Raw genomic sequence first — 26086 nt, 5'->3', positions numbered from 1 at the left:
CTTTTCCCCCCCTTATAGACGGCCTTGTCTCCACATGACTATTCTTGAATGTTCATGGCTGTGTTCACCCACCTTCAGGTACAGTGAGGGTCCCTGGTCTCTGGCACCTTTATTTTCAGGGTCACGGGCTGAAAAGGTTGAGAACCCCTGCTCTAGGGGTGGAAGTCACTAGAGGCCCAACGATAAGATATTATCACGATACTTTTGCCACAGTTTGATATTATTTCCCTTTTAATCATTTTTGCCATACACAGAGTATTGCGTTACTATATTTTGTGATCTATACCATTTTTTCAGCCATTTAGCTGATTTAGCATCAGCCTTGCCCTCATTTTTATCGTATTTTTGCAGTATTTTATTTACATGTGTCATGTCCACGTTGTCGGTGTCCTGCTTGCATTCCTAATGCCCATTCCCTGCTGCTGCCACGTTGTTTGTACTTTCTCCTGCTCTATGACTGACCTCTGCCGACCTCACGGTAGAAAGGGCGCAACAGAACCATCAAGTGGACAGAAAAGTAACTGATGCTATTTATCCAGTATCATAGAATTCAGTTCATATTAGGGCTGAACAATTTCGGAAAATAATCTAGTTGATTTTCTCCCCTAATATTGTGATTTGATATGATATTATTCCTTAACTTTCTGATATTCCTTAACGAGGGCTGAATAATTATTTAAAAGTGTCTAATTCTGATGATTTTGACTCCTATTGCAAATTAGATTTGAATTATTTCATTGAAGGATTTTTGCCATTCTTATATTTGAAAAGAAAAAAAGAACAAAAATTAATAATGTAGGATTTTTTTGTAGACTTCCATAAAAATTGCACCTGAATGATTGGATGATAAATCATGCATAACATCTCTGCTGCAAAAAAAAAAAAAAAAAAAAGTTTTAAACTGGTATTTTGACACAAATTTCAGGTCAAAGAAATATTGCACCTAGTGCGATTTGAAAATTGCAACAGGCCATACTGCGATTTAATCTAATTTTCGATTAATTGCCCAGTCCTAGTTCATATTAGAAATTAATTTGAAAATAATGGGTATATGGCGAAAGATTCGATATGATATACTAGGGGTGAATATTGGCAAGAACCTCACGATACGATACGCATCATGATACTTGGGTCAGGATACAATAGTATCATGATATATCAAGATATCATGATATTGTGATATATTGCGATATTCTACACAGTTAACTAAGAAAAATATAGATGATGTATATGTAAATCACACAATACGTTGGTGGTGTTCCCGCTATATTTCACGGCAGCAAGACAGAGCTTGCAAATGGCATTTCCTTTCTTTAACTCGCTGTTTGTGGTATTTTACTAACAACTCGGCTAAAATATGAATTGTTATTTTTTACCAGAAAATCGTTATTAAGAGTTGGAGTATCGATATTGCGTCGATGTCAAAGTATCGCGATATATTGCCGTATCAATATTTTTTCACAGCTCTATGATATACTGCAGTGCAAAATACTGCGATACTTTACCGCAATTTTTTCCCTCACCCCTCATGTCCTCTTAGGGTTCTGTTTGTCGTAGACCCAGGTTGTTCAACTGGAGGCCCTTGGGCCTGGATCGGGCCCCTCAGGTCATTTTGATTACTCTATGAGTAGACTTCCAGTACTTTAAAATTATTCACACTTTTTTTAAAAACATATATTTGTAAGATCACTACAATTCTCTGATTTATATGTCCCAGGATTCCCACCTCATAGTACTGCAGATTGTTCTTATTAATACAAATCTTTTCATTCCTGCCTTACACATGTGCTGCTCTTTACTCTTGTGTCTCGGTTAGAGCTGAGCAATTAATCGAAAAATAATCTAAACTGACATTTAGAGCCTACAGTCGACATAAACCTGTTGTGTCAATTATTTCAATTTCTTCCCTTGTAATTCTCTCTCTACTAATGCACCACCCTCTTAAACACAAACTACTGGCTGTTTAGTCACGGATAGGTCGCCAGGTGTTGCAAGGCATGTAGCCTGCTGTAAACCTAAGAGAAGAAGTTCTAGTCATGCACTCATTCCCACCCAGTCCACTAAAACACAGAGCCGACTGTGCAGCAGAAAAGTTATTTTCTGCTTTTTATACAACAGTATAAAATAATTTATTTTGTTAACAAGAAATACAAGTTGTTTATTTTCTACTTTTCTTGGAAAACATGACTTTTACAAGAAAAGATTTTCAGAACAAATGGATTAGGAGGTTGGGGGTGGAATAATCATTCAGTAATCATAATCAAGGTAAAGAGCTCAATTTATCATGATTTAGATTGTTGCCATAATCGCCCAGCCCTAGTCTCAGTACATTTTATCAGCTGTGTCCATGTTCTTGCTTAGCACACTGTTTCTGCAATGAGTGCATACTGGTGACAATTTCAGTGTTTGCTGTGGGAAGGTTTTGGGACAGCCTCATGTTACGGTCTTTGTATGGCCGTTTCAGTCAGAGAGCATCAGTGGTGCCCTTCAGTTTTGCAGCGTTGAGTTATGGTAGATATTTATCAAGGCTCAGGGCAGAATGTCTTCATGTGCCTCGTTTTTTTTGTTCAAATGCTTATCTTCTTCTTCTGTGGTGTATCCCAGGCGCTGCCTCAGTTACAGCTTCCTGCTCCCAAGAATGTTTTGTACGAGAGCACGCTGGGATCAGCTGTTTGTCTCCACTGAGACGGAGCAGAGTGTTGGGATCCTGCTCCACATCTTGTTTTCTCTTTAACATAACATCCATGCAACCCTGACCTGAATCTCATATGGTCACGATGTGTTATCCCTATGAGGAAATATTTCTAAATATTTATATCCTGTTTCTTTCCTTCATGCAAACTTCAGTGACGGTTTTTACTTGAGACACCACAGTTGATTTTTTTTTTCAACATTTTCATGCTGCATAAAACAGACGACCAATAATCAAGAAAGAGATCAGACACATACGAGTACAACTATGAATACTTAAAGCCTTTACAGAATCGTTCAGAAAATTAATCAGTAATTTTGATGTTTTTCACATTTCTTCTTAATGATTTAACGGTGTGGAGTTTTCAGTCTGCTCTAATTTTTTATATAAATATCACCAAACAGTAGACGTGGCTCCAGATCAGGGTCCAAAACTAACACTCGCCATTCAGCAATTACGGATAGATTTTGTCTCTGGCTGGTAAATTTTTAAGAGCACTCGGCACTCTGGCGAGTTATTTTTTTACCAGCGAAAAATTCTTTTTTTTTTTTGTTACTAGAGAACGATGCTGGTATCGGCTGGTTTCCTGGTAGAGTAATGTGTATTTCAGGCCGAGATGATCTTTGGTCACGTAAGTGCGTCAGTCATGACGTCATTGACAGCGCGCCGAGGTGGCTAGCTGGTTGTTCCTGTAGCCGTACCTCATTGCAGTGTTGCCAACTTAGCGACTTTGTCGCTATATTTAGCGAGTTTTCAGAACCCTCTAGCGACTCTTTTTCTAAAAAGCGACTAGCGACAAATCTAGCAACTTTTTCTGGTGTTACTGGAGACTTTTGAAGACTCTGACATGGAAGCACGTATCGTTGTAGCGCCCCTCGGTGCTGCCGTGGGCCCCTCCCCATCCCAAAGCACTGACAGGCAGCCCACTCCTCGCGCAGCAGTCCCTCTTAGCTGCAGTCAGAGCAGGAGATGCTCACGCCTCCATGTCCAGACTACAGATAAACCGCGCTGTGAATGCGCCTTGACAGTTTTTTCTCTTGTCTCTTTTCGGTCCATTTAGATTGTTAATGAAGACCGTATACAAAAAAATAAATACATTTATTTGTTGTAGGCTCTTAAGTGGACCATAAGGTTTAAAACTAAACCGAACGTAAGAAAACTAAACTTGTAAGAAACGTAGAATAATAAATGATAAACCATAAATAAAATTTAAAGTAACTCTGACAGAGTATCTGTTGAGTCATTTTGCCTAGCCCAGATAAAGGAGGGTTGGAATTGTGACGTTATAAAAACAAGAATCAACAGAAGCATGTTCATTTGTTATTCTACACATAATAAGGGTCTTTTTACTCACTTTTTGTCTCTTTTAGCATACATTATTGCTAGTATTAGTGCATACTATTAAAATATTGATTGAGAATCGCATACAAGACCCAAAATGATGTTAAATAATACTGATAGCAAATTACAACACTTAAAAGCAATTGTTATTTGGTTGGCTGGTCAAATATCTGCCTGGCCGGTAAAAAATTTCACTTACCAGCCAGCCTGGCTGGTAAATGAAATTCTGCTTCAGATTGTCTAACCTGCTCAGTAAAGATAAGAGGTGTCATGCTGTAAAACAGGGATGTCAGAAGTAGTGACAGCATGGGCCGAATTCTGAATTAATTTGGGTTCAACCTTAGGGCCGAACAGGGTCCACATTTAACCATAAACTGCCAACCTCATTATCTCCAGCAATTAATTATGGGGGGAAAACACCTTAGAACTGATGATAAATGATTCTGACATGGAAAAAAGTCAAAATGATAAGTTTAAAGGCTCAAAATCTGAGAAAATAATTTAGTTATAAACTTTAAAGGTCAAAACATGGCATTTAAAGCCAAAAAATGTTTTTTAAAGGAAAATATGTGAGACAAAATTTTAAATCATGAGTTTTAAAGGTCAAAATATGAGATCAAATTCAAAATATTTGGTTTAAACCATCAAAGTGTGAGATTTTTTTTTCGTTTTTCAAGGGCAAAATATTTCTTCATATTTAAAATTGAGGCTCTAAAAAGGTCAAATTATGAGATAAAAGTCAAAGTAGGGAGCTTGAAAGGTCAAAATGTGAGAAAAAATTTAAAATCATGAATTCAAAAGGTCAAAATATTACTTAAGAATTTAAAATTGAGGATCTAAAATGTAAAAAAAAACTAAGATAAAAGTCAAAATTGTGAATCGAAAAGGACAACATAAAAAATAGGAAGTCATAACCATAACTTTGTGTCATAACTGTGAGATGCAAAATTAAGAAAATGAAATGAAAACAGAAATTAATTTCCCCACATTGCTGCCTTTTTTCTAATGATATTACCTTTTTACATTTTCTAATTTTTACAACATAACAGGGATATTTTAATCATCACAGTTAAGTTTACATTTTTAAAATAGAGGAAATCTGCAGACCTCACACCAGTGGGCCAGTTATGATAAAAATATGATGGGATCTGGTGGGCCGCGTATAACTGTTCCATGGGCCGGATTTGGCCCCCGGGCCTTGAGTTTGACACCCCTGCTGTAAAATAACACCAAGTTCAGTATCTGCTACATTTTATGACTGCCAGGCTGGGTGTCAGCACCAGAACCTGATACTAGTACTGGTATCAGTGCATCCCTAATTTATCTATCCGACTCCCTCTGGGGGATCCTGAGGCAACCCCAGACCACAAGGGGTATAAATCCTCCAGGGTCTTCATTAAGGTCTCCTCTCAGAAGACCTGCTAAGGGAGGCACCAGTCCAGATCAGATGCCTGAAACACCTCAGTTGTCTTTCAGTTCAAAGGAGCAGCAACTCTACTTCTTAGTTCCTGATTTATTATGCTGCAAAAACTTATCATGACTATTATGGAGTTCTTTAGATTACTAGGAGGGTGTTATAAGGACACTCTTAGAGATTAGGCTGGTCGAGAGACCGCATGCAGGGGTTATTCTGTTGTTTTTTTTTTTTTATACCTTAGTGATGAATCGATTGGTTGGTGAGTGGGTGTGATTTCAGAGAGCCAACATTTTTCTCTGGTTTAGTGAAGCTCAAGTTTTCTCATGATAAATCATTGATTTCTTGAGATCTCTTGAAAGAAATACAAAATTTTAAATGTACATATTCGTAATTAATTATCCAAATATTTTACACTTTGGTGCTTTTTTCATATCACTTTTACTTTTCAAGCACGAGAAGAAAAAAAAAAGTTTTTATTTGTATTTAAAGCAGACATTTGGCTCGCTGTTGCTCATTAAGGTGGCGGTGGTTGGTCCTGAGGATGGACCACTGAGTTAGATGAAGTCAGGAAGGTTTCCTACACATGGAGCGCTAACTGAGATGAGCTATAGTAAACTAAAACAGTGCATATGTAGTGAATGAGCGATGAACGTTTAAGTCTAAATGTTTTCATTGTGTCAGAGACTGGAGCTGGTAATGTCTGAGGCCACAGCAGCATGTACACTTCATTATTCACTGCTGACTGCTTCATATGTTCCTCTATTTTTAAACCTGACCTCCAGAGCAGAGCCGATCTGTTCAGCTGCACGCTGATGGATGCTTCGGTATCTCGGTGTTTTTCATCCCTATCAGTCAGATCTAATTCTGTGTTGTTTTGCAGGACTCATCGCGTGGTGTCCCAGCTGAGACGGTGAAGACACCGGTCCGAATCCCCCGTAAAGAGGTGCCAACAGAGGGACAGGATGCCTATTCCTCCCCCTCCCCCTCCTCCCCCAGGACCCCCTCCTCCCCCAACCTTCAGCGAGGTCAGTGATCTGATATGGAGTCTATTTATACTACAGATAGTGAAAAATGGGACTTATTCCACTGTTGAGAATCATAATTAAGCATAGCTGATGCTTTTATCACTTCCTTTGTTAGGAGTTTTTCACTAAGCCAACATTTTCTCTCCTGCTTTTTAAAGATGCATTTTTGGTCTTTTTTCTAAAAGACAAGGACAGTGGATAGAGTTGGAAACAGGAATGAAATAGAAAGGAAAGGAGCCACAGGCCGCCATTGTTCAACCACTATGCCATCTGCACCCCTTCTCTCCTGTTAGACCGTAAAAACAGCTCAGAGTTTGTCCAGTAGGCCACCTCTGCCCAGTATATGTCTGATTTAATTCAGCATTTCTGTTTCTAAATATCAGCATTTATTATTTGAATCAACAGATAAAGAAATCTGTTAATGCGGCATTATTTGGAGATAGCCGGTGTATGTGAGTGGGAGTAGGATCTGCTGATGTTAAACAGATGAATTTGTGCATCCTGTGTTAATTCCTTGCATTGAAGCAGATTAACATCTGTTGAAGGCAGTCCAGTACCTTGTGGTAATCCTTAATCTAAGTGTAAACATACCTTAATGTGTACTGACACATTTCTGCACACATGGCTTGGCTGCTAAGGTCAAGCATCTCTTCTGTCCGGGCCTCTTCACACCTGGAAGCGTTCCTGGAGACTGCTAGCTGTTGTCAGACCTCCGCAGATCGCCTAGGGGCTCGTGGCAACCCTACCACCCACCTGGACGAGCCTAAGCCCATGCTTAACCACCATATCCACCCCTTACTGTGCCCTAAAAGTTTGGACTTTTTAACACATTATTTTCCCATGCTCCTGGTAATATGCGAGGACATCACAGTGTGACCGGGGTTGTGTCAGTCCTCCTTCCCACCTGATGGTTCCCTCAAGGCAGCTTACTTTCCACATCTACACCTTACTTCAGCCTTAATTTTTGGCCCAAACGTGCCACAAGTTCTGCACAGTACTGCAGGTCTGCTGGCCCGGCCTAGAACGCCACAGTTATTCTCAAACACGGCTGATATTTAAAGCCAATAGATCATGTCTGCCATGCAGATATGATGCTGATAATGTCGTGCATAGTAAGTCCTTTACCTTGCACATAGATTTGCATTGCAAAAACTATACATGTGGATGCAAATCCATTCACCCTACAAATCCATGTGCATGATTTTAATGTTTTAAGGTACAATGCAATGTTTTGGGCCTACTGAAGTAGGGTACATGATGAAACAGGAACTTTTAGAGCTAATACAGACTCTTCATACACATTTATCTAGTGGAGTGATACTCAACGTATGGCTCTAAAGCCACATGTGGCTCTTTTATGTCTTAATTTGAAATATTATTCCCTCAGAAAACCTAAAGCGGAAACCTTGGCCTCGGAAATTATCCATTGCAGGTCACATTAATCTGTTTTTTCTCCACATGTCTACAGTTGCCTTTAATCATTAAACTTTATTTTTTCCTCTGTGCCCTTTCTTGCAATTTTTTGCCAATTCTTCATTTTTTGGCCACTTCAGTTCCATTTTCACTGCTTTAATCCCACTTTTGCCATCTCTTTTTGCCCATTTTTCCCACTTCTATCCCATTTTTACCACTTTTTCGCCTGTTTTTGCCTTTCTTATCCTACTTTTTGCTATTTGCAATTTTTCCACTTTTTTGCTATTTTTTGCCACTCTTCCTCCCTTTAAGCTACATTTTGCGATTATATGCCTCTCTTTTCAGCATTTTTGCCACTCTTTACTGCATTTTGCCCATTTTAGTCACTATTACACTCATTTTTTGCAATGTTTTTGCTGTCTTTTGACTATTATTGCCAACTGTTACTCATTTTTTGGTAATTTCTCACCCATTTTTATCACTTCCTGCCCTTTTTTGCAACTCTTTTCTTCCCATTTTTTCACTTTTCACCTAGTTTTTGCCCTTTTATGCCCACCTTACCCCTTTCCGCCCATTTTTGCCACTTTGACCTTTTTTAAGTCACTTTTAACTTGTTTTTATTGCCACCTTTATCCATTTTTGCCACTTTTCACCACTGAGATTTTGGCTCTTGCAAAGGCATTTTTAACAATTTGGCTTTTTGGTTGAGTAGGGTCGAGTAACACAGATCTAGTACAAGAAATATCTTCAAACCAGATGGCTCCCTTAGAGGGCTGGGTGACTTAGCCGGCACACTTTCAGACATTATCAGTATCTAAAATGTCTAAAACACAAGAAACCAGTAAACACTTGTGCCTTTTATCTGGAATAACTCCCCTTTCAGTGCTCCATAATGCCCCTGCTTGTCCCTCCTTTAGAGAGTCTCACTGGGTGCTACCATGGATGTTTCTGCTGCCACATAGAGCCGCTGTTAGAGATGCTTTTAGGCGCTTCATTACATTTTGATAACAAACGGCATCAGTGCAGGGCTGCAGGGTTATATAACATCAGCCAGAGCTACACTAGAGCACTTTCACATTAATAATAAATGTCTTGGTAGCAGCTGATGCTAACTTTAGCTCGGATTCTTCTAGGTTTTAAATTCTTCTGTCTTAGTGCGAACAATTTTAACTGTAACTGAAATATCTGCAGACCTGGAATCAAAACCTGCAAATCCCTGCAGAGATCAGTGTCATGTTTAAGTTTTACTCCCGTTAGAGATGGATATTCAAAAGTGGTGTTTAAGTGATTGGTCGGTATCAATAAGTTCTAACAGGGTAATGGACAAACAATGCTCCTATCAGTATTTACATTAGCAGTCATAAATAGCAGCAGGCCATAAATTAACACAACCTGAGAGAGCTGCCCAGTTAAAGTCTAAGAGGAAATCACAGTTATCCGACTGTCACCTCTGATAATTGCTGCACCTGTAAGAAAGCATGAAGGAAAGGAGAGTCAGAGTGCACATGGTCCAAACGTGGCTCATTCTGCTGCTGTGTTTCTGTCCTGAACTCAGCTTATCGCTAAAGTGCATCATTTTATTTAATCAGTTTTCCATGTTCCTGTTCCTCCCTGGTATTATAAAAGACAGGGACGTTTCAAGATCAGAGAAATCTCCCCTCCACGATCTGACCAGTAAACACTCACATCATAATGTGACTTTGTTTACATGTTGTTGTCTTTAACGTGCCGTGTCACAGCTAAGCAAACCAGAATCCATAGCGGTCCTCTTTGGACCAGATCAGAGGAACTAGAGATGTGATTGTGTGTCTGTGATTCTCCTCCACAGGCGAACACGACTCCTCCTAAACTCAGCTCCTCCGAGGCTAAAGGCAGAGGAGCACTGCTGTCCGACATCTGCAAAGGAGCCAGACTAAAGAAGGTCGGCGTGGTCAATGACCGGAGCGCCCCCGTTTTAGAGAGTGAGTTACAACTTTATTTAGAACACGAAAAACATCAGAACTAAGGTGAAACCAACTTTTACACAGGTTGAAACATAGGAAAGTTCGTATACTTTAAAATCATGTTTTATTTTGGATGCTAACATTATTTTACTTTGCAGACAGCAACACAGTTATTTAACACCTACCAGGGTCCAAATGATGACCCCCTTTAGAACTACCGAGGTCTAAATGATGACCCCCTTTAGAACTACCGAGGTCTAAATGATGACCCCCTTTAGAACTACCAGGGTCCAAATGATGACCCCCTTTAGAACTACCAGGGTCTAAATGATGACCCCCTTTAGAACTACCAGGGTCTAAATGATGACCCCCTTTAAAACTACCAGGGTCCAAATGATGACCCCCTTTAGAACTACCGAGGTCTAAATGATGACCCCCTTTAGAACTACCAGGGTCCAAATGATGACCCCCTTTAGAACTACCAGGGTCTAAATGATGACCCCCTTTAGAACTACCAGGGTCTAAATGATGACCCCCTTTAAAACTACCAGGGTCCAAATGATGACCCCCTTTAGAACTACCAGGGTCTAAATGATGACCCCCTTTAGAACTACCGAGGTCTAAATGATGACCCCCTTTAGAACTACCAGGGTCTAAATGATGACCCCCTTTAGAACTACCAGGGTCCAATTGATGACCCCCTTTAGAACTACCAGGGTCTAAATGATGACCCCCTTTAGAACTACCAGGGTCCAAATGATGACCCCCTTTAGAACTACCAGGGTCTAAATGATGACCCCCTTTAGAACTACCAGGGTCTAAATGATGACCCCCTTTAGAACTACCAGGGTCCAATTGATGACCCCCTTTAGAACTACCAGGGTCTAAATGATGACCCCCTTTAGAACTACCGAGGTCTAAATGATGACCCCCTTTAAAACTACCAGGGTCCAAATGATGACCCCCTTTAGAACTACCAGGGTCTAAATGATGACCCCCTTTAGAACTACCGAGGTCTAAATGATGACCCCCTTTAGAACTACCAGGGTCTAAATGATGATCCCCTTTAAAACTACCAGGGTCTAAATGATGACCCCCTTTAAAACTACCAGGGTCTAAATGATGACCCCCTTTAGAACTACCAGGGTCTAAATGATGACCCCCTTTAAAACTACCAGGGTCTAAATGATGACCCCCTTTAAAACTACCAGGGTCTAAATGATGACCCCCTTTAGAACTACCAGGGTCTAAATGATGACCCCCTTTAAAACTACCAGGGTCTAAATGATGACCCCCTTTAAAACTACCAGGGTCTTAATGATGACCCCCTTTAAAACTACCAGGGTCTAAATGATGACCCCCTTTAGAACTACCAGGGTCTAAATGATGACCCCCTTTAAAACTACCAGGGTCTAAATGATGACCCCCTTTAAAACTACCAGGGTCTTAATGATGACCCCCTTTAAAACTACCAGGGTCTAAATGATGACCCCCTTTAAAACTACCAGGGTCTAAATGATGACCCCTTTAGAATGTCAGCTTTCAGACTTACAACGTTAAAGACAGTCACTGAACAACAGTAGTTTCTGCAATGTGATGACATTTCAGTGCAAAAACTCTACAATTTGTAGCTTCAAAATAAAAGAGGAAATGAGGATGTGTATGGAAAAATCAAACTTCTTCCAACGTTTCTAAAAGACTTGATTTCACTCAGATTTTAACGTTGCTGTTTGGTGATCTTCTGTCTGCATCCACATATAAACAGTTTCAGATAGAAACTGAATGTGTTTACAGCTCTGATTCCTCACTAATCCTCATCAACATTTGTCTCATCGTTCCACCAGAATCTGGAGGAGGAGGAGGAGGAGGCGGAGGTGGAGGAGGTTTTGGAGGTGGTGGACCAATGGGAATGGGAGGTCTTTTCCAAGGAGGAGTGCCAAAATTACGCCCAGTTGGAGGTAAATAACATATTTATTATAGTAAGGCTTTAATTTCACAGCATCACTATTTTATTTTATTTTTTTCCATTAAAAAAGGGATCAACTTTATATTATCACATCTTCAATATCAGAAATCACCTTTTAGCACATCAAATCTATCACCAAAGCTCTTACTTTCATTTCTGTTCACAGATATCTGCCTTATTTTGATCATTTCTTTAGTGATAGGGTTAAGAAAATCAAGATAAAGGCCTTTAGTTCGCCCAAGACTTATCCACAATGAAGATCTTTAACAGGACGTGGCTGTTTCTTAGCTTTTTTTTCTGTTTGCTTATTCAAATCAGACAGGGCGAAGGCTTTGCTTGCTCATGGGTGCTTCAGCAGCGAGGAACGAGGAATATGAATTATGGATTAAAGGCCTGGACTTTCTGTTTTTATTATAGTAAATTATTTACAGCAAGAAGCTGTGAGGTGCAGATGTAGAAGAAAGTGACCTTTACCCTCTTCTCTGCAGCTCATATAAGCTAAAGGAAAACAGATTATTCATTCAGAGATTTAAAGTGATAAGATTTACCATAAAGTCCCGACAGATTACTTTGGTGTAGGTTGTTTGCAGTCACATGATTTTGATGCGGTGCCAATGTCAGATGGGAGGCAGGAAGTGGAGAACAGCAATTAGGAATCAATTGAGAACATTTACTTTAATCTCTAGGTGGCGCTGCATCTCTGCATCCATCGGCTATCATCCCTACACTTCACAGGTTACCCCATTCACATGGAGATGAGGTGATCCAGATTACTGATGATTTAGTCCTGCAGACCTCCTACAACAGGTCTAGACAGATGAAGGGAGACCAGAGTCTAGGGGAGTCTAGCACTGAGCTAAGAGGCCAGCTGAGACTCTTTAACAGCTTTTCTCCCTCATTTGAAACCCTGATACACTAGTAAGGAAATAAATCTTGTGGAGTAAAAGACTGAGTAATGATGTTGTTTTTTCTATGAGCTGCCCCTTGTATATAAACATCAGGAGCTGGTGGAGTGCCAGTTTCCTTTCTTCCATTTTTGTTATTTAATACACATTTAAAAACCCAAACTGGTTCCAGATAATAGTCGTCTGGGAGCCAAAAAGACTGGCTCTTGTTACTGAGCTGGACCACAGGATCCAGATCTCTAAGAGTTGTATTTCCCCTCATAACAAGCGAGGCTTAACAGACATCGGCTGTGGAAACACCAAAAAGATCAGGGTTTAATTTTATGAACTGGACTGAACCAAACCAGATGACCTGGTGGAAACCATATGTGAGCGTTGTCTGACTCCGCCCCTCCAGACTTCAGAGCAAGGCCTTAAATCCACGTCTGCCGCCATTTCTCTGTGAGGTTTTTATTATTTTTGTCTGAATGTGTCACTACTTTAGGACGCTGAAGATTGTTTTTCCTTTGTTTGAACAGTTACAACAGTCGTAAACAGCACAGAACTTTTGGGCACTACTTCTTGTCTCTCATTTGGAGTTCTTTGTTTGCTTGTCATCAGACAACACCCTGTATAAGCTGTAGTGCTGTTGTTTTCCCTGTATTGAGCATTTATTAGTGGTAATATGGTACTTCATCTCTTCTTTCTCTCCTCTGTTCTTCACTCAGATGGTTCAGCCGGAGGTTCTGTGGGCAGATCGGCCCTGAGGCCCCCAGGGTCCCGGTCAGCAGCCCCTCGTCCCCCGACGGGCCGCTCCAGCTCTCCCTCCCCTCAGAACAAGCCCTCTCCTCCAGAGCACCAGCGCTCCCACCGCCCCTCTCTCCCCGACATCACCCAGGCCTCCACAGGCAGCGGGATGAAGCACAGCACCTCAGCCCCGCCTCCGCCGCCACCATTCAACAGAGGCAGCCGCGGCAATGCCCCTCCGACCCCCAATCAGAAGGCGCACATTCCGCCCTCCTCCTCTTCTCACAACAGAGAGAAGCCCCTGCCACCCACGCCCAACAGAGGCCCCACCCCTCCCAGCTCTGTGAAGCCTCCATCTTCCAGCAGACCGCCAACAGGTGGATCCTCAGCTCCTCCGCCTCCGCCTCCGTACAGACCGCACACATCCGGCGGCGTCTCCAACGGGCCGTCACATATAGATGGGGGCGGAGCTCCAGAGCTGCCTCAGAGGCACAACTCTCTGCACAAAAAACACACATCAGGAGGCAGCATAGGACGCAGCCACGCTCCACCACCTCCTCTGTCCTCGTCTCCATCCTCTGGGCAGGGCGGCAGACCCCCACCACCCGCCAGGGAGCCTCCAGGACGCAGAGCAGGTCAGTGCCAGCTTCATTGAAATATTTATTATGAAGATATTGATAGAAAGAAAGGAGCAAAGCTAGAATATAGATGTTTTATGATGATGATGCATGCTGTGTGGATGCATGCAGTAAGACTGTCTGCTACTTCTGCAGGACAGTAAGGATGGTCTCAGATAAGGGGCCAGGGCCCAGATCAGAGCTCCCTTCATCCCAAAATCTGGCTCATTTGGTCAGTGTGCATGCAAACGTACCGTACTCTGACACCGACTGCTTGAAGAGGTGGTGTCGAACATGATGCATGTTTGCTCGTGCACAGTGCATGGGAGAAGAGAACACAACTGAGGACAAATATGGGGTACTGGTCCACAGGTAGAGTCAGGAAGGCCGGGGCTATAAATCTATTAATCAGATAGTGGAAAATGTAGATCTGGACTGTGGGCTGGTCTTGGACTCAGGCAGAGAATCGAACCTCAAGTCCAGGCAGAGAGTGAAGCAATTGTGCCAAATGTTAAAAAAAAAAAAGCTCTTGTTTTCCTCGACTTAAAGCAGGCACAATAAGATAAATATGAAAGAAAAAAGATGTATTAAATTAACCTGACATGCAAGATAGACTGTTTGAAATCTCCATTGCATTAATAAAATTCACATTCATCTGGGAACGTTCCCATAGAAAGTGTTCAGGAAGGGCAGGACTGATTGGAGAAGCTGATTGGACGAACGTTCTCTCTGTCACATTCGTTACAGGCCAATTAGTGAGGTAGTCCACACACAACTCTGGTGTTAAACTCAGCTTTACAGGCAAGCAAAATGGTTGCTCATATTCCTGCTAAGAAAAGCTTTCAGTGTGACTCTTTACTCCAGTTTAAATGAAGAAATACGGTCCAGCTCAGATGAGACTTCCAGCCCAACTAAACCCCATCCGTAGCTATCTCCACGTTCTCCTCAAATGAAGCTGATTGACGAGAGTTGTTTTCAGGTCTGGGGTGGAGGAGGTGAAGCTTTAAGCTATGAAGGAGGAGGCTGGGGTGGAGGAGGTGACGCTTTAAGCTAAGAAGGAGGAGGCTGGGGTGGAGAAGTGAAGCTTTAAGCTATGAAGGAGGGGGCTGGTGTGGGGGAGGTGAAGCTTTAAGCTATGAAGGAGGATGCTGGGGTGGGGGAGGTGAAGCTTTAGTCTATAAAGGAGGAGGCTGGGGTGGAGGAGGTGAAGCTTTAAACTATGAAGGAAGAGGCTGGTGTGGGGGAGGTGAAGCTTTAAGCTATGAAGGAGGAGGCTGGGGTGGAGGAGGTGAAGCTTTAGTCTATAAAGGAGGAGGCTGGGGTAGAGGAGGTGAAGCTTTAGTCTATAAAGGAGGAGGCTGGGGTGGAGGAGGTGAAGCTTTAAGCTATGAAGGAGGAGGCTGGTGTGGAGGAGGTGAAGCTTTGCCAGCAGCAGCGTGGTACATCAGCATTGATGCAAGCAGGGATTAGTGAGAAGGACATCATATTTAAATGGACTGCTGTGTTGACACTTGAATGCTTGGGTAATATGCATTAAATCGCTGCTATCAAACTGGTATTTTGACACATTTCAAGTTCAAGAAATATTACAACTTCTGCTATTTGTAAATGGCAGCAGGTCATATTGTGATTTAATCTAATTTGCTCTTAATTGCCCAGCCCTAGAATCATCTCAGAGTTTATCTAAAACATGCAGGTGTTAATCACTATCCAGCTAAAAATGATCCAGATGTGATGTTTGGTCTTATGCTGAGGTCAGGACTTTTAAATCCATCTCCTTTAACTGTAACATCTACCCGGCTCCCTGCACAAACACTCGTCATGCATGTTTGTGATACGAAGAGCTCTGTCTGTCACTTTTACCCTCGTTGGCTCGACACATGGAGCAGATCCGCTCTCTGTTGGCGAGCGTGTTCAGGCTTGATTGGGCAGATTCTTTGTAGATTATGACACACATTTTAGATGCTTCTGTTTGTCCACAGTTTACCGTATGTTTGTTAATTCTAAAAGAGCTATTACACAATTCTACGTCTCAGGAAATTAAACCTTCAGATGATGATTTTCCTCCCTACATAATGCAGATTTATGTCTCACTGGAAACATATTCATAATTCAAACGCACCAAACAGGAAGGCACTTGTTAACCAGAGCTCTGTGTTGTGATTGGATGCCACAAGGCCTCCTGGTTTCTCTGCATTCCTGAAACTCTGTGGAATATTCCAGCATTCCTCCTCACTTTCACTCTCTCTCTGCTCCTCCCGTACTTTTATATCAGCACACAGTATGTCTTCCTCTGCCTCTGCTCCTCTGTTTTTACAACAATGCTTCAACTATTTAAAAAAAAAAAAAAGCAGGATTTTTTGGTCACTTTTCCAAACAATCTGACACTTGAATGACTGCATATGTGGAGATTTAAAACAGTTTTAAACTGTGATTTTGACTCATTTTTGGTAAAGAAATATTGCACCATCTGCAATTTCAAAATTGCAGTAGGACATGTTGGGATTTAATCTACAACCCAAATTAAAAAAAAAACGTTGGGTTGCTAAAATGTGATTATAAACAGAAGTCAGTTATCATCAAATCTCATAAATCCGTATTTTATTCAAAATAGCACATACACAACATATCACGTGCTGAAACATTTTACCATTTCAGGAAAAATATAAGCTTATTTTGAATTTGAATGCAGCAATATGTCTCAAAAAGTAGGGACGGGTTATCCAAGGTTGTAAAAGTAAGTGAAAAATGAAAAATGGCCAGAGCAGCACTTTTATACTAATTAGAATAACAGGTCAGTATCATGACTGAGTATAAAAGATTTACTTTAGAGAGGCAGAGTCTCTCAGAAGTAAAGTTGGGCAGAGGTTCAGCAATCTGTGATAAAGTGAGTCTAAGGGTGCATTCACACCAGAGCTGTTTGATCCACTTTAAACGAACTCTGGTCTGTTTTCCTGGATAGTCCGGTTCGTTTGGAGTGGTGTGAAAGCTCAAACGAACTCCGGTGTGGACCAAACAAGCGGACTCTGGTCCGCTTGAAAACAGGGGGTCTCGGTCCTCTTCCAAACGAACCCTGGTGCGGTTCGTTTGAGGTGTGAAAGCAAAGCGGACCAACTTGTAAACCAAAGACAGGAAGTGGCATCAAGCGAAATGATATACAGATTTATATGTTATTTAATCCACTCAAATACATGTTGGTGCCTCGCTTGGCGTCTGTGTAGCCATAGCAACATGTAGTCCGTGCTGATTTGTTCGTCTCATGTAAAGGACGACATGCTGGACAGCTCACCACCTTGCTGGCTGCTCGTAACGCCCCAATGCAAGAGCAGAAACCACAAGACTGTAAATTCTGTGTTTTTTCATTGTTTATGTGGAAGAACAGACCGGCGGAAGAAGTTTCATCTTCTTCTACGCCTTCTTTTCTTCTTGGTCACCGTTTGTTCATGGCGACAGCACCCTTAGCGGGCACAGGCTGTAGGTGTTCAGACAGTTTGGTCCGTTTGACAAAGAGAGCAGTGTGAATGCAAACCAAACAAAAGGAAAGTGCAACAGTGTTGCCATTTCAGTTCCAAAAGGGACCGAGTCCCCGGTGTGAAAACAACCCAAAAATTGTGGAATAATTTCAGAAGAATTTTCCTCAATGTGAGATTATAAAGACTTTGAATTTCAGATTCAAAATTGCTGTTGTAAACTGTGATTAATTGCTCAGCCTTTCCTGATAATCAGACTTGTACCGATTGAACCAGGTTCTTAAATGTGCAGCTGTAGTGTGATGCAATGCATTATGGGAGAGATAATGGTTATTCTTTGGTATTTAAAGTCTTATCCTCTGAGTTTCCTGCCTTAAATCATATATTTCAGAATTGTAATAATGATAACCACTGTATTTCATAGAGAAAGATCCTTCATGTCGTCCTGATCATGTCTGATGTCCTCAGCTCCCCAGGTGCCTCAGCTCGGGTCCCGTAACGGCGGTCGTGACGCCCCTCCTCCCCCGCCTCCGTACCGCGTCCACAGCTCTGGGTCCTCAGAGTCCCACAGCCGCGTGGGCAAACCTCCTCCACCTCCCTCCTCTTCCTCCTCCATCTCATCAAACTCCTCCTCCCGAACCCCGGCTGGACCCCCTCCACCGCCCCCGCCAATCAGGAACGGCCACTCCTCCATCTCCTCCTCCAAGTCCATCCTAGGTGAGTCATCGTCATCTCGCTCTCTCCGACTCCTCCAGCGTGGATATTTCATTTTCACTGATCGTTAATGTTTTATATTCTTCTTTATCACCACCTACAGCTGTCAAATAAATCCTGTAATAAATTCAAATTTACCTCCGACAAATACTGAACACCATGGAGCTTCATTGCCCACCAATGTGTACAGAAAGGAGCGTTCCTAATAGACTGGAAAATTCTAACTTTTGCACCCTGTTGATTAAGCTCTTTTTTGTTTTTGCCCTTTCAGATGATTTTGAATCCAAGTTCAACTTCCACCCGATTGAGGACCTTCCACCTCCAGAGGAATACCGGCATTTCAACAAGGTCTACCCCAGCAAGAACAACAAGGGTACGAGCACTGCTGTGTAGGGATGTCCCTGTCTAAAGCCTGATATTTCTCTATGTCAAAGCTACGCCATAGGTCCCCATAACACAGAGGCCTCAGCACAGAGCTGATGTACTCTAGACCAGTGGTTTTCAAACTTTTTTGCCCAAGGCACACCTAAGGTTAAGCCAGAATCTCAAGGCACACCATATTCATATCAATACAAAATAGACTTTTTAAATAACATAACAGTCAAGTTGGCCCATAAGGGGGATAAAGGGGAGAGGTTTCTGGGGCCCAGACAACCAGGGGTGGCAAAAGTGGGCAAAAGGTGGCTGACAGGTGGCAATAATTTGTTAAAGTGATGATAAAACATGGCAAAATTGGGTAAAAAGTGGCAAGACAAAGACAAAAATGGTTAACAATCGGCATGAGGGGCAAAAAAATTGGTTAATAGGTGCAAAACATGTATAAAGGTGATTAAAATGGTTTAAAAATGATTTAAAAATGGGCAAAATTAGGCAAAAAAAGTGGCCAAACAAAGGCAAAGTGAGTGAAAATTAGCAGGAAGGTGGCAAAAATGGGTTTAAAGTGTCAAAAAGGTGGCAAGGTTACAAGTGGCAGAAAAGTGGCAAAAAAGGGTTAAAGTTGCTAAAACATGGTAAAAAGTAAATAAAAAGGTTGGCAAAAAATGTCCAAATAATAGCAAAAGTAGGCAAAAACCATCAATGAGGTAGCAAAAATGAGTTAAATTTGGCAAAAATTTCGAAAAAAGTAGCAAATAATGGGTCAAAAGTATTTTTAAAAAGTTGCAAAATTGCAACAAAAGCAGCAAAAATGGTTGAAGTTGACAAAATTAGTGGTAAAATAGGTAGAAAAAATGTTTAACTTGGTTAAAAGTAGCATGAATAATGATCCTTTCAACACCAATTTCAACTCAATAATAGCTTGCCAAATGAGGTAACTGTTAGCCAGGATGCTAGCACCAATGCTACTGATCCAACACACATAGTCATCAATAAATCACAACTGGGAGGGTCCATTCTCTGGGTTTATCAGGGGTCCAGCCAGATTCCCAAGGCACACCTAGACTTGTCTCAAGGTACAGTGTGTGCCTTGCCACACCATTTGAGAACCACTGCTCTAGACCTCCCCAAAAATGCTGATGTTGTTGCTGGACCAGAAGGCCTGGCTCACAATCTCTGTTCCAGTTCATCCCAAAGGTGCTGGATTGGGTTGAGGTCAGGACTCTCTGCAGGACTCATCAGACCATGTCTTTCTAGTCCTTCTTTGGTCTCTGGGCCACAGTCATGCTGGAATAGAAGAGGGCCTTCCCCAAACTGTTGCCACACAGTTGGAAGCATAGCGTTGTCCAGAATGTCTTGGTCTGCTGAAGCATAAAGATTGGCCTTCACTGGAGATAAGAGGTCTAGACCAGACCCTGAAAAACAGCCCCATACTGTTATCCCTCCTCTACCAGGCTGCACAGTCAGACAGGTAACGTTCTCCCAGCATCCTCCACACCCAGACTCACCCATGACTTGGTGGATTTGGTGATGTGAGGCTGGCATGCAGTTGTTACCATGGAAACCCAGTCATGAAGCTCCTGCTGCAGTTTTAGTGTTTACATTAATGCCAGTGGAAGTTCAGAACTCATCAGCGATGGAATCAGCAGAGATTTGGAGACTTTTACCCATGAGCCTTAGCAGTCGCTGACCCCGCTCTGTGTTTCACCTGGTCTTCTGCTTAATGGCTGAGTTGCTGTTGTTCCTAAACTCTTCCACTTTCTGATAATATCACTAGCCGTGTTTCCATTACAGTTTTTCGCAAAATAAAAGCGATATTCCTTAAATTTCGATTAAGTACTGTTGCGCTTTGAATGCGTTTCCATTGAAGGGAGTTTTGGGCATAGGCGTGAAATTCTCGTGAAATCTCATCTCGCATGAATCCGCTGCAGGGAAGCTTGACGCTCAACACCTGTTGTGTGTTGGTACGGTTTTGGTTACATCTACGGTGGTTACTTTGATAATTTTGAACAAAAGACGAAGGCAACAGATGGTAGTTCAGAGGTAAAGTCCGTATGTATGGCAAAAGCCACGTATAAGGGTAGAAGTATGATGTTAAGAAAAGTCTCGTCTCTTCTTCTGTCTACGCGTACCGCGCCATGTTGTCTCGGAGTGACTGATCACGTGACACCATACATCATGTCCCGTGACTTGTAAATGCGGAAAAAGTGTTTCCATTGCACTTTTGCAATATATTTCTATATCAAAACGCCTGAAAAACCTCCTCATGAAAGCGTAAAAACTTTTTAGCGATATTTTAGGTTTTTTTTTTTAATTCAAGTGTTTCCATTACCAGTTTTTTATTGCGCTATTTCGATTTTACGCATTTCCAAGTGTAATGGAAACCCAGCTACTGACATCTGACTGTGGAATATCCAGCAGGGATGAAATTTCACCAATCAGTTGACCTACAGGTTTTATACACCTGTGGCCTTTGATATGCTATTAGACAGAAAGAAATTATTTTGAATATGTAAAACAGAGTGCAAGGTGGTCATACAAAAGAAAGAAACTAATGCCTTTAGACAAAATTAAAAAAAAAAAACAAAAAAAAAAAACAGTGCAATGCAAATGTCACATGTAACGATTTGATTTACATATCCAGAAAGAAGTGAGAAGAAGTACACACTTATTTAATCCCACCCCTTCTCCATAATTCCCTAATTTACTATTATCCAAAATTAGAAATTTCAATCAACTAACAATTATGTGACCATTTCCCTGAACCTTCTTAATTCACCTTTATGATTTAAATTAAAATGTGTATTTTAGATTTAAAAATCAAATGAATACAAAGGAAGTCTATAAATCAAATTAAGATGTTTATTTTAGAGAAATGTATCATTATCATAACACTCCAATATATTTGTATTAGGTTACTCATTTGTGTTGCTTTTTATTTTGCATCTTTCCTCATTATTAAGGACACCTGATCAGGTGATAACTGAGGGAAACCTAGGATTATAAATCAGGACTTTATGCTTTTATTTCCTTGATGAACTGAACCCGTACCGACCTGTGACCATAACTGAGCTATGGACCGAACCATAACCTCTGTGAGCTGTTGCATCCTGTTAAGCAAGTATTTTTAAGTTGATTTCTGCACCAGTAGAAGCTTTAAGTTATGATTTATCAGGTTTAACCAGACAGAGCTGTGTGGAATTTGTCATTTAGCGCCCCCATGTGGCTAGAATGGAGTGATCATGCAGATGTTTGACTGTGAGAGTGGCTGTTAATGAGGCTCTTTCCTATAAATCCTCACATATCTGCATATTTAAAGCTGCTCCTGTTTAACCCTCCAGGGTCCCCCAGAAAAAAGAGCTTTAAAATCAAATGAATTGATATTTTTTCCGCTTTCAAAGCTTGAATCTTTTAATCATCTCTAACCCTAATCAGAAGTATAAAGTTTTTATTAATTTTTTAAAAACATTTTTTACATTTTTATGCCCTTTTGTCATAATAGCACCCTCTATTTTAACAAGAAAAATGCAGAATATAGAATATGAATTGCAGAGTGGAATTTATATGTCAATGGATTATAACAACATGGATTTTGTTGAATGATTATTTTTGAGCAGTACAGGTTTATATCAAAACCTCACATTCAGGACTCTAGGGACCCAAACAGGTCCCATCAGAAAAAGTGCTGAATCACCAGACTGTGAAGGTATGATGAAAAATGAGGTTTTAACCCTCAGAGCTCACAGCTATTTTTTTACCATTATGTCTCATCTGGACTTTTTGTCTTAAAAAGCTTGTAAAACTTTAACCCTGTGGTGCACAGTCAAGCTCTATACATCCTTTTTTCAGGATGACCTGGGCTTTAAGAATATATCTACTACAGTAATGTCACTTGAATTTTTAAAAAGTTACAGGACTCTAAAGACAAAAGAAAAAAAACAAATCAGAATTTGAAACTCAGCGATTTTTATTTATAACACACATTAGTGTCTAAACGTTTTCTTTGAACAGGCTTGTTCTCCATCTCTTGAGGACAAAACAGTGGGAGGTAAACATTTTGTGACTAACGATTTTAAAAATATCTAAAAAGTCCATGTGCTTTTTTTGCGGTTAGATTCATTTGTGCCATTACTTTAAGCAGAAGAGGCGCAACTGTTCAACTACAGTTCCCACAATGCATTGCTGTAAACATGGTGATACACTGGGCAAAAAGCCGAAGTAAGTGACTGAAAAGTGATTAAAAATTGATAAGAAAAGATGCTTATTATTGGATCTAACAATGTGGATTCAATCTGTAAAGACCCAGAAAAGTCACTGAGGTTCCGGGCTCTCTAGAACGATGTCCTTTAGGGCTACAGGGACATTGAGGGTAGCAAACAAACGACAAGAAAGTCAGCTTTCAGATGAACAAAAGAGTAAATGTCAATGACTTACGGTTCAAAAGTAATCAATGTTTTTATAAATGGTGTCACTTGTTGTTGTTTTACGACAACACCGTCCCCAGAGATCCCGGAAAGTCAGCCAAGTTCTGGGCTCACTAGAAAATGTTCAGTAAGAGCTACGAATGCATGAAGACTATAGTCAGAAAGGTACAATGGAGAGCTTTCAGAAGAAGTAATAATTAAGAGCCTACAACCTATGGTTCAAACGTTACCAAGTGATTTATAAAGGGATGTGCCTGCAGCATGGATCCATGCCACATGAGCTCTAAGGATTAACCTTGATCCAAACCATTAACTTTTGGAAAATCTCATGCCATTTTTATTAACGCAGAAAAAACATATTGACTATTGAAAATAAAAAGTGTCTGAATAGGACCTAGTTGGGTCGAGGGGTCCCCGAAGTGTTAAAGCACCATGTGTGGTTATTATTGCTCATTAACCTTTTTCAGCGTTTTATTTTATTTTCATGTCTCCGTATCTGTGTGGGATTAACGGCCGTGTTTCTTCTTCCCTCAGCCATGATGAGAGGAGCTCCTCCCGCCCCGCCCGTGGGGAGGTGAACTGCCCTCAGCTCAGGACTTTAACTCTCAGTCAGCCGACGAGACGGACGCTCCGTCAACCGATCGATGGATCCGTGGGTCCGCGGAGGGTGACGGAGCACTCAAACACACCACACTCACACATCAACACTAAAACCACCAGCTGGAATGACACGTCGACACTACCACGCCATTCAGGTTCAACACGACTCAGCGATCACCTTCTGTCTTTGCACGAGTGAATTTAAAAAAAAAAAAACACTCTGGAGGTGAGGAACGGACTCAACCTCTCTGACTGCGACCAGCTCCACTTCTCCTCCTCTGACTGGACGAAGCTGTGATACATATCAGGACCAAATCTGTGCATTCCATGGTTTTTGTTTTTAGAGCATATTCATGATAACAGTAATAACGGAGATTTTCATGATTCTGAGTAACTTTTACTTTGTTTGATTTTATTATTTTTGGTGTAAGTTTGTGGAGGGAACACTTTGGATGGAAACTGTTGAACTTATATTTCAGCAGGTATTTTTCCCCACAAAACACGATGCCATGAATGTGGGGCTTGTTGATGGTTAGTTTTTGTTAGTTTTTGTCTTAAATAGCCATTCCATCAGTGCCAGGTGAGGGTGCGTTTGATTCTGTGTCACTGTGCCAAAAGCAGGCGGAGTCGGGAGACCTCATTCCCACAGCGGCCAAAATTATAATAAGAAATACCAACATTTTTACCCCACTGTACCAGCGGACTCCGGGTCGTTTGACTCATAAGCTTCAACACTCTGACTGCTGTTTTAATTTTATCGTTTCCTGATTGAACAGTTACGACAAACCAACAATACTGAAAATCCAGAGAGATCGGACCACGTTTCATGTCAGTAAACATGTTTGACAACCTCTCAGCTACCTTTAGATCCACTGACTTAAATTAAAGATAATGTGGGCATATTTAGTCAAAGCTGAGGTTAAATCATGCAGGCCTGTTCTGAAGTTCCAGCGCACCTGAAATAAACAGCGCTGCAAAATTACCCATTATACTGGTGCAGCCTTTAAAAACATTTATCATAAGTTTGGCTTTTTATGCCTTTTATTTAGAGAGGAGGTCAGTAGACTGAGTCATAAATGGGGATGAAGGAGTGGGGGAGAGACGTGCTGGAAGGGATCCACAGGCCTGACCGGGCCGCATGCGTACATGGGATGCGACCTAACCACGGCTCCCCTCAGTGGCTCAGTTTCAAGTGTTATATTTCTAAAGTTTCTGTGCAATAACCCTGTCTCTACAATAGAGACAGTCCGCAAATTAATTGCTAATTTCCTGCATCTTTATCATCATTATAGCATATATTGTCAGCCTGTTCAAGTCCTGATTTTCACTCACTCACATGTCGTCACTGTTAAAATGTGACAGTAAAATTTCATGGCTATATAAACACACAAAAATGCTTTGCTAGCCCAGTCTTGTTATAACCAAGATATCCACTGAAAATGATCAATTCTCCCAGGAAAAATGTAGCTCCTGCAGCCTTTACTTTCTAATGGATTATCTCATAAAGTGCTGCGAGTCCTGCTTATGAGTGCAGCTGGAGAAACAAGAGCCTTTTCAAAACCATATTTTCCCTTTTTCACATTTATCAGCCTCTTGGAAATGATTACATCTACGTTATTTTAAGTTTGCACACATAAACTTAAGCCCATTTTCACTCCTCTGTCAGCAGTGCTTAAGCCTAACATGCAGCCGATGGAGGAATGATTACACACTGAAGATGAAGAGGATAGATGTTTTCATTTCATAACCAAATCAATTTTTATAGGCTTTCAAATCAAGATTTATATCCCCTTTTTTACCTTTATCTGCTTGCAACATCATACAACCAGGTGTCTGCAACTTGACAAGCTAAACTGCAGGAAACAGCATCAGACGGCTTGATTTGAGCAGCGATGGCTTAGTGCAATTGTTGAAAAGCCATGTTTAAAACTGTCTTGTGCAACAAATCTCTGGTCTGATTGGGCTTAATAGTACCTCCACAACCCGCTGACTTCTACCTTCCTCTCCTATTTCCTTCCTGAAGATTCTCTTCAGTAAATCGTGAATATACACTTATTAGAAAATCCACATTTTCATTTAGTAAATGGATTTTACACATTGATGGGGAAAGGTTGTTTTTAAAATGGATCCTCCTTCCAGCTATCCACATGGCAGGAAGAGGGAACCACTTTTTAAGCATCTCCTTTCTCCTCCAGTATGTTAAATTCATCCATGAAACAGAAACAGTGCTTTATTCTATAGTAAATGGCACAAGGCATTTAACTGAATTTACATTTAAATCTACCTCCATGTGATCATGAAAACAAGATAATGGAGACTAAGCGACTGCTGTGCCACAGGCTTTGTTGCTGAGAAGCTTTAACAACTTCAGTCCTATTGAAGCTGGTTTTAAAGAGTCAGCCTTGGATCAATGCAAAATAATTAGCAGAATTTTTACACTTTTTTGTCTTTGCCTCTA

General features: G+C 41.1%; 1 protein-coding gene across 2 annotated transcripts in view; it reads left to right on the top strand.

Annotated features, from left to right (window-relative positions):
• Nucleotides 1-24012, top strand: part of wipf2a (WAS/WASL interacting protein family, member 2a) — a 33034-nt gene extending 9022 nt beyond the window's left edge. The window contains exons 2-8 of one of the 2 annotated variants that reach the window (XM_041784607.1): nucleotides 6331-6475; nucleotides 9717-9849; nucleotides 11676-11789; nucleotides 13410-14063; nucleotides 17984-18232; nucleotides 18501-18602; nucleotides 23563-24012. In XM_041784607.1, the coding sequence (XP_041640541.1) occupies nucleotides 6413-6475; nucleotides 9717-9849; nucleotides 11676-11789; nucleotides 13410-14063; nucleotides 17984-18232; nucleotides 18501-18602; nucleotides 23563-23606 (1359 nt within the window). In that variant the 5' untranslated portion in view covers nucleotides 6331-6412 and the 3' untranslated portion in view covers nucleotides 23607-24012. Of the gene's footprint in view, nucleotides 1-6330; nucleotides 6476-9716; nucleotides 9850-11675; nucleotides 11790-13409; nucleotides 14064-17983; nucleotides 18233-18500; nucleotides 18603-21567; nucleotides 22409-23562 lie in introns of those variants that run through there. The other variant, XM_041784608.1, reaches the window with a different exon arrangement.
• Nucleotides 24013-26086: the final 2074 nt, after the last annotated feature.

This window comes from Cheilinus undulatus, linkage group 4 (assembly GCF_018320785.1).
Source record: "Cheilinus undulatus linkage group 4, ASM1832078v1, whole genome shotgun sequence".
Taxonomy (NCBI): domain Eukaryota; kingdom Metazoa; phylum Chordata; class Actinopteri; order Labriformes; family Labridae; genus Cheilinus; species Cheilinus undulatus.
The sequence above is the reverse complement of the archived record's forward strand: the minus strand, read 5'-3'. Positions and strand labels throughout refer to the sequence as shown.